At 40.7% G+C, this 9,574-nt stretch overlaps 1 protein-coding gene across 1 annotated transcript in view; it reads left to right on the plus strand.

Moving 5' to 3' along the window:
* tubgcp6 (tubulin gamma complex component 6) overlaps positions 1-9,574 on the plus strand; it is a 27,221-nt gene that overhangs the window by 12,780 nt on the left and 4,867 nt on the right. Inside the window, exons 13-22 of the mRNA XM_016475901.1 lie at positions 1,902-1,990; positions 2,063-2,178; positions 2,787-2,925; positions 3,394-3,480; positions 3,572-6,170; positions 6,501-6,656; positions 6,752-6,920; positions 7,828-7,969; positions 8,119-8,313; positions 8,392-8,524. Of these exons, the coding sequence (XP_016331387.1) occupies positions 1,902-1,990; positions 2,063-2,178; positions 2,787-2,925; positions 3,394-3,480; positions 3,572-6,170; positions 6,501-6,656; positions 6,752-6,920; positions 7,828-7,969; positions 8,119-8,313; positions 8,392-8,524 (3,825 nt within the window). The remainder of the gene's footprint in view (positions 1-1,901; positions 1,991-2,062; positions 2,179-2,786; positions 2,926-3,393; positions 3,481-3,571; positions 6,171-6,500; positions 6,657-6,751; positions 6,921-7,827; positions 7,970-8,118; positions 8,314-8,391; positions 8,525-9,574) is intronic.

Here is a 9,574-nt window from a genome sequence, read left to right on the forward strand (position 1 = left end):
AAGTATTAATTTCTTTAAAAAACTCCAAACTTTTGAACAGTATATATGTATATATAATAATAAATAAATAAAAATACGTTTTACTGGCGATAATTACAACATCGGAAGTTCCGTCTAACTCCATCTGTTCATTGAACAGCACTACATCTTCTGGTCGGATGTACCAGTGCCCAGGATCGCGGTGACATTTTCCCTGCAGGAAGTAGAGGAGATTGAGAGAGACTGTGCTGTGTATCGCGGACGAATGGAGACGATCGCTAGGCACAGCGCCATCAGCAGGGAGGAGCAGGTACTGCACTTGTCATCATGCTGATTGAATGAATGATTTGTGGAGATTTTTTTGGAGATGTTGATATGTTGTAAATGAATGATGAGGTTTTTAGAATAGCTCATCCAGGTTACATGTTTATATGTCTACAGTATGCTTGCTGAATTCAGAGCCAATAATGGTGGAGAGCCAGTACTTGTTGGCATGGCAACAGATGAGATTTTAAAAGCCGGTCCATTAACCCAGTTTCATCAGGACACTCTGACCTGGGATAAAATCTGTTTTATTGTTTTGCACTGAAGTCTGTCTTATTTCATTTTCCCCACTCTCTCTCTCTAACTTGTGTTTTGTCAGGCTATGCGGACTGAACAGGCCCGACAGGAGCTCATTAACCAGGTCAGAGTGTCAGCGGCCAAGACCCTGGAGAAAATCAGAGGTCAGAAATCTGTCCCTTCAAAACCCACGCACGCACACACACACACACACACACACACACACACACACACACACACACACACACACCTGATGCTGTTAGCAGCTTCTGTCTGGCTAAAATTAGTCTTGCGTAGCCAGACTTGACTTTCATCATAGTTCCCTGTCCCAAATAGCACCCTTCTAAATTATAAAATGAGAAATGGGACGTTCTGTGGGCCTGCAAGTTCTCGTTGAGTGACCCATTTGGGACAGAACCACATTGCTGATTATCCTGGTCAAAAGCCGTTCACTAAGACAGGAAAATCTGACTGATATGTAACAGGGTTTTTATTGTTAACTAACACTAAACCATAAAAAGTATTACTTGAAATAAAATAAACATTAACTGAAATAAAACATTAAATGTATTTTATTTCATGTAGATGCCAAGGCAATTTTTTTTTTACATTTTTAACTAAAACTAAAACCTAATAAAAACTATAGACATGCTAGACAAAAAAAATAAAAATGATTACAAAAACACAATAAAATTACAACATTTATAAAAAAAATGGCTAAAATACAAGTACTCAGATAAATAAAACTAAAACTAATATGTAATAAAAACTATACATAGTTAAAAAAAAATAATAATAAAAATGACAAAGACTGATCAAATTACAAAAATTTCTTATGCGCATTTTAAGTACTAAAATTAAATAATCTAAAACTAAAACTCTATAGACACCGAAAACAAATAAAAATGACAAAAAATAGAAAAAAATTGCTAAAATGATCAAATAACAAATAAAAGTACTGAAGAAAAACTAAAACGTAATACACTATATAAAGATACTTAAAAAAGAAAGGACAAAAAAACAATAACTTTTTTAAATGACATATTTAGACATATTTAAAATAATAAAAATAATAAATAATAAAAATTACCCCAAAAATTTTACCACAATTTCAACTAAATTAATCAAGAATGAAACATTTTGCTTAGCAACTAGTTTAAATACTAAAATAACAAAAACTAACACTGATATGTGTAGTAAACAATGTTTTTTTATATGTAAGGAGGACACACAGCTGTTCTCCTAGCAGAGGTCAAGTATTAATTATCAGGACGACTAGCAAGAGAGAATTCCTCCCCACAGAGACAGATGAATGGGAATTTCAGCTGACGCCCCACTTTTCTCGCTCTCGCCCCCTGCAGGTCACCAGGTGTCGCAGCGTCTGGCAGAGGAGGCCCAGAAGAGAGAGCGATTTGAAGAGATGAAACAGCAGCTGGAGCTCGACCAGGAGGTGAGGAGCATATTAATAACCCTTCAGTAAAACCATCTTCAGCGGTTCTAACTTGTATGGATGTGGTTTCAGTGGCGTAGTGCTGTGAGACTGAAGGAGCAGGAAGACGATTTCGGCTATGCTCGAGAGCTCAGAGACCGTGAGCAGAGGCTGCAGGCCCTCGAGGAGCAGCTGGAGCGCCGGGCACGGTGGGCGGCATACAGTAACAATCAGAAAAAAAGAGCGATTGAGGCTGTAGGGCAGCAGTGACCGCCCACAGGAAGTTTATTTCCCATTCATGCATTTGAGCAATTTATTCAGTAAAGCATTCTGAGCCATGAACCAAAACAAACAGTTCTCAGATGAATCATAACATTAAAATGTTGGATTCAAACCAAAGAAGTATTTAAGAAAAAAGACAAAGGTACAAGGTTGTGTACTTTTTTTTTTTTTTATGAGGGAATGAACTACTCATCCTATAGGGCATTGCAAATGACATAATCAAATGATAAACAGTGGTAAAATGTAAAACTACTGACTAAACATAATTTGTTATCGTTGGTATTACACCTAAAATTTGGCAATTAAAAATATATATATTTTTTTTTTAATGTAGTGGAAATTGCACTGACTTTTAGCTTCATATAGTGTCGTATCACCCTCAGAGCTCATGGTAGTTCTGTCTTGAAAAGTTAATGTTATCAATAAAAATCTAATCTAATAGGATTTTTTGCACTGTTGCACTTTATAAAAGGACTCAAATATCCAGAGAGATCAAAGACATTTATTAAATGATGTATTTTCTGTGTGTGTTCAGGATGGATCTGATCACTCAGTACAGTCAGTTATCAGAAGCCGCTGCAAGACGAGAGCTCAGAGCCATGTGGAAGGTGCAGAGGATGAAACTCGACGAGCGCAGAGTGAACTTCCTGCAGCAAGAACAACAGAATGTACAGGTCTGATATCATGCTTCAGTTTTTTTTTTCTTTTATTGTTATTATTTGTCATTTTTTCAATTTCCAATAACTTATTTTCTTACAATATATTTATAGATGTTATTTATTTTTAACATTTTTAATTTTTTGCATTTTAATAGAGATTTTTAGTACCTGTTTAGTATCTTACTTTGCTATTGTAATAGTGATATTATTATACACTTATTTTTTACAAAAAAATTTAATAACAGTATAATTTTAATTTAAATTATAGAAATAATACAACTATAATCTTACTTGTGTCATATCGAAAGTCTCCCGTTCTCAGTTTATGAACCATCCTTTCGGAGTTCCTTAAACTTTTAACTGACTGATAGTTGTACTTCAGCAGTTAGCCAAGGATATGTGTGCATTTGCCATTAAAGTACTATTTTGAAGTGATGGATAAGGGGAAATCTTTTTGTCTGAGGTGCTATGATTTATGTTCAGGCTCTTCTGGAGAAGTTTCCTTTAGGTCAGGAGGACCCCCCTCCAGAAATATCCCAAATGCTACAACCTGCACAACTACACGCTGAGGTCTGTGTGCTGTTCTTTAAATATACTCATCTATAACATAATAAATTCAACCTACTCCAATGCTGTTTTAATTGTTTTCATTTTACCTCCGCTCTCTGAGCAGCAGAATCTACGAGAACAGCAAACAGCAAATCCTCCTCTCACAGAATCCTTTGCTCCTCCCTGCTCTCCTGCCATTGGTGAAACTCAAGCTCTTAAATCAGAGGAAATTGACATTGCTGACTTCCTCCCGAAGCCTCCATACATCCCTGATAGTGGTGCTGTGACCCAGGCCCTCCACAACATTGGATCCGACCTCCTGCAATCCCCTCAGAAACCCCACCCACAGCATCCACACCCATCAACCTCCCACATATGCGTTGGTGAAAACGTTTCGGAATTCCTGGAGTCTGTCCCCGTTCTTAATATAAATGGACAGGTGTCCAAGTCCAGCTTCCTATTGGGTCAGTTCACTCCAGAGGTGCCAGCAGGTCAGCCGAAGGCTAGTGTTCATGGACACCCTTCACAGAGCTCCGTGCAGCTGGGAGGCTCCACTGCCTCAGGGCGGAACAAGGGCCCAATACGCTCTGAGTCAAACACCCCTGCACAAACTACTCAAGAGCGAACATGTGAGGCAGAGAGCGATAGCCAGTGTACAGAAAAACAACCGACTGGAGATGAGACGGGAACACAGCCCTCGGCGGCCAGCACAGTTTCAGAGCCAAAGCAAGCCGCCCAGGAGCCAATAGAGGAAGCCAAGTCCTGTGAGAGTGTCAGCCAACCCTCTCACTGTTCTCAGCCAGAGCAAGAACAATCTGTGTCTCTTCTCAGAGGCTTCCATGAGTCAGAGTACGATTCTGATACGAGAAATAACAGCCATGATCCTGATCCAGCACTGATCTCATCTTTACCCTCCTCTGATGTCTGTGGCCACTCCTCCAATGCCCATATAAGGGTTTACAAACAAGTTTCCGAGCAGGTCACTCCTCTTGCCATATCTAACATCCATGGCCACGCCTCTGATGCCCATATAAGCATTGGCGAACATGTTTCCAAGGTAACCACTCCCATCCCCACACCCAACATCCATGGTCACGCCTCTGATGCCCATATAAGGGTTGGAGAGCATGTTTCAGAGGTAACCACTCCTCTTCCCACACCTAACATCCATGGCCACGCCTCTGATGCCCATATAAGGGTTGGAGAACATGTTTCAGAGGTAACCACTCCTCTTCCCACACCTAACATCCATGGCCATGCCTCTGATGCCCATATAAGGGTTGGGGAGCATGTTTCAGAGGTAACCACTCATCTTCCCACACCTAACATCCATGGCCACGCCTCTGATGCCCATATAAGGGTTGGGGAGTATGTTTCAGAGGTAACCACTCCTCTTCCCACACCTAACATCCATGGTCACGCCTCTGATGCCCATATAAGGGTTGGCGAGCATGTTTCAGAGGTAACCAGTCCTCTTCCCACACCTAACATCAATGGCCACGCCTCTGATGACAATATAAGGGTTGGCGAGCATGTTTCAGAGGTAACCACTCCTCTTCCCACACCTAACATCCATGGCCACGCCTCTGATGCCTATATAATGGTTGGCGATCGTGTTTCTAAGGTTATCACTCCTCTTCCCACGCCTAACATCCAAGGCCACTCCTCTGATGCCCATATAAGGGTTGGTGAACATATTTCTAAGGTTATCACTCCTCTTCCCATGCCTAACATCCAAGGCCACGCCTCTGATGCCCATATAAGGGTTGGTGAACATGTTTCTGAGGTGACCACTCTCATCCCCATGCCCAATATCCATGGCCATGCCTCTGACAGCCATATAAGGTTTGGTGAACATGTTTCTGAGGTGACCACTCCTCTTCCAATGCCTAACATCCATGGCCACGCCTCTGACGCCCATATAAGGGTTGGTGAACATGTTTCTGAGGTGACCAATCCTCTTCCAACACCTAACATCCATGGCCACGCCTCTGACGCCCATATAAGGGTTGGTGAACATGTTTCTGAGGTGACCAATCCTCTTCCAACACCTAACATCCATGGCCACGCCTCTGACGCCCATATAAGGGTTGGTGAACATGTTTCTGAGGTGACCAATCCTCTTCCAACACCTAACATCCATGGCCACGCCTCTGACGCCCATATAAGGGTTGGTGAACATGTTTCTGAAGTGACCAATCCCGTCCACACCGCTAATATTCATGGCCACGCCTCTGACGCCCATATAAAGGTGGGTGAGTTTGTGTCGGATGTTGCCGCCTCTCTGCCACGTTGGAGCAAATATGGTCATTCCTCTGACAGCACCCTTAAAGTGGGTTGTGTGATGCCCGATGCTGCCCCATCACCCACCCCTCTACCTGGCAGCTCTTTCGGTCATGCATCTGACTCCACATTGACAGTCGGGTGTGTTGTCTCAGGCGTAGATCCTCAACCCTCTCCGTTACCTGGCAGTGCGTATGGACATTCCTCACAGTCCACCTTGGGTATCGGGTGTGTGGTTTGTAGGACTGAAACCACTCGACCCAGCTCTCTTTACAGCGGTGCCCACGGGCATTCGTCAGACTCTGCGCTGGGTATGGGCTGCATGGTTGGCGGGGTGGTGCCAGGGAGTTTGTACGGTGACAGGCCACCATCCAAATCTGACAGAACATCAGAAGATGCAGAAAATCCAGCCAACCCAGACATCCAGGGTAAGAACGCTGCTAAAAACAAAACACTTAACAGCAGGTGCTACAGAATACAATATTTAGCATCTTCAGCTGCTTTTAAAAACCTTCAGAACTTAAAAATAACTTTGTAAACAAAAAAAACTATAGAAAATGTTACAAATTATAAATATTGACAAAAAAACATGAAGGTATATTTTTAGCCTATTAACCTGTAGTACCTCTCTTTAAAAACAAGATATATATATATATTAGGTCTTTATGTTTTTTGTTGATGTCTTTTGGTCATACTCAAAGTGAATCTACTGTGGTTAATGATTTCATATTGTTTGTATTTGTAATGTTGTAAAGTAGCGCCCCCTAGTGAGCTGTTCTACCTGGATGAGGGACTGTCTGCCTGGGCTCTGGGACTGGGATTGTCCCCTAAAGAGAGTCCAGAGGATCGTTATCTTCTCAGCCTAGCCTTACAGTACCAAGTGGAGCAGTACCAGGACTCATACGGCCTGATGAGTGAGTACCGGACCGTCTGCCTTCATCATGAACCACTAGAGCTTTCTTTCTTTATGTCAGAAATGGAGAGGTTTGTGTTGTCGTTCCTGCTCTAGCTGCGGCTCCAGACTCTGAGCTGCTACTGCAGGTGACGTGGGGTCCGAACGGCCTTCCTGTAGACCCGTCCCTGCACCGGGCCACCGACATCACTGCTGTTCAGCTCAACGAGATGATGCCACTTCCTGTTCTCATGAAACACTCAGTTACAACACCACTGATTACACAGTATGTACATTTATTTTCTGATTTATCACATTCTTTATTTGAGCTTTGCAAATTCGCTTATTAAAATCTCAGCATTTAGTGTAAATCATCCACCTAAATTTAATAAACACTTGTGTGAGATTTATTTTGTATTTTTATTTATACCTTTGGCATGAAAGGAGTCTTAGTTGGTTCAATGCAAAACAAACAGCATGATGAGTATAGTAAGATTCAAGAACAAATGACTTTTATGAGCCAGTTCTTTGAATTTGTGAGGCAAGTTATTGGTCTGAATCAGGGTTATTGTAGTTAACTAAAACTGAAACTAAGCTTAAAACCATTTTTGTTACTTAAAATAAATGTTAACTTAAATAAAATATTGAAAAAACTTATTTCAGCTAGTTGCAAAGATTGTATTTCTCATTTTCATTTAGTTTAACAATGTACTAAAGCTGAAATAAAAATGTAAAAAAATATATATTTTATAGACATATATTTAAAAAAGTAATAAAATAACAAAATTACTAAAACTTAAAAATGAAAATGAAAACAGAAAATCCCATATATATATATATATATATATATAATCAATATATATAAATAATCAATATATATAAATAATCAAAAATATGAATGAAAATCAAAAAAATCTAATTGACAAATAAATAAATATTTTTAAACAAATTTTTTAATTCATGTTTTAAAAAATGTTAAATGTAACGATAAATTTGATAATTTGGGTGATAATGTACTCAGGCCTGTTTACATTGCAACTGAAATATATTTTCAATTCAAATCAAAATCCAAATTGAATTGTGAAATCAGTTCCAATATCCAGCCCCTTATGTAAACTATAAATAACAGAGAAATTCCTTTATACTACAAAAAAAACAATTTGTACATTTGAATCTCTCTCTCTCTCTCTCAGTGTGTCTATGGTAAATAAGGCCGTGGTGGATTATTTCTTTGTGGAGTTGGGTGTGGAGAAGCACTTTGAGACACTCAGACATTTCCTGTTAATGGAGGATGGAGAGTTTGCCCTCTCTCTCAGCGATCAGCTCTTTGAAAAGGTCTGAACAGTTTTTCTACAAAATCTGATTAAAAATGACAAATGAAACATGTGAAAGATAACTAGATGCCTCTCGCTGAACTAACCATGCAGCATAATGAGGTCATGTGATGAATGTTGGAAATGCTTATCACTGTGTGTTGTGTTTAGCTGGGCAGTGGTCAGACGCCCGGTGAGCTGCTGACCCCGCTGGTGTTGAACTCCATTCTCAATAAGGCCTTACAGTACAGCGTTCACGGCGACAGCAAGCTGGCGGCTCACTTCACGTTTGCGCTGCGATACCTCCCTGAGATCTTCCATCCTCATGCACCAGACTCGCTGAACTGTCTCGAGCTCCGCTACAAGGTCAGAGACACCCACTGTGTTCATTTCTTCAGTTCCTGATGCAATATTTTCATAATCTCTCTCTCGTTCTGTCTGTAGGTGGACTGGCCGGTGAATATCGTCATCACAGACAGCTGTCTGAACAAATACAACAGACTCTTCTCTTTCCTGCTGCAGCTCAAACACATGGTGTGGTCCCTCCGAGACGTCTGGTTTCACCTCAAGAGAACGGGTGAGATTTCTGCCCCACTGTCTCTTTTCTGCCCCTCGTTGCACACCCAGTAAATGTATGAAACTCTGCGCACAGATGAGTACGTTTCATGTCCAGTTCAGTCTCTTCATTTCTCATTTGCTGGTTATGAAAAAAGGTACTGTTTTTAAATCTGTCACAATGGTTCGTATAGATCTGTTCCAAAAACCAAGTTTGCTTACATAGGCTTTAAGGCTTGTTCCAAACAGGAGGCAGCAGAATTATAAACTTAATATTTAGGGATATATAGAATTCATTTACGACAAAATTGAAGGTGTCCTTCATGGGTAACACAATCCCAGAATGCATTGCGATGAGCAAGTGGGTGGGAAGATTGCATTTGCAACCAAGTTGGTGGGAAGATTTCAATGAATTGTGGAGTTTAAGTATGTTTTCACAAAACATTTTTATTAACATTACTTGTGGATCATTGTTAACATTTATATATTTGGGGAAAAAATCTAGCAAAAATAGTTCTCTCTCTCTATATATATATACATACATACAGTATCTCACAAAAGTGAGTACACCCCTCACGTTTTTGTAAATACTTTATTATATCTTTTCATGTGACAACACTGAAGAAATGACACTTTGCTACAATGTAAAGTAGTGAGTGTACAGCTTGTACAACAGTGTAAATTTGCTGTCCCCTCAAAATAACTCAACACACAGCCATTAATGTCTAAACCGCTGGCCACAAAAGTGAGTACACCCCTAAGTGAAAATGTCCAAATTGGGCCCAAAGTGTCAATATTTTGTGTGGCCACCATTATTTTCCAGCACTGCCTTAACCCTCTTGGGCATGGAGTTCACCAGAGCTTCACAGGTTGCCACTGGAGTCCTCTTCCACTCCTCCATGACGACATCACAGAGCTGGTGGATGTTAGAGACCTTGAGATGCTCAATAGGGTTTAGGTCTGGAGACATGCTTGGCCAATCCATCACCTCGTCTTGGAGGTGTGTTTGGGGTCGTTATCAAGTTGGAGTACTGCCCTGCAGCCCAGTCTCCGAAGGGAGGGGATCATGCTC

Source organism: Sinocyclocheilus anshuiensis, unplaced genomic scaffold (genome assembly GCF_001515605.1).
Source record: "Sinocyclocheilus anshuiensis isolate Anshui unplaced genomic scaffold, SAMN03320099.WGS_v1.1 scaffold376, whole genome shotgun sequence".
Classification (NCBI taxonomy): Eukaryota; Metazoa; Chordata; class Actinopteri; order Cypriniformes; family Cyprinidae; genus Sinocyclocheilus; species Sinocyclocheilus anshuiensis.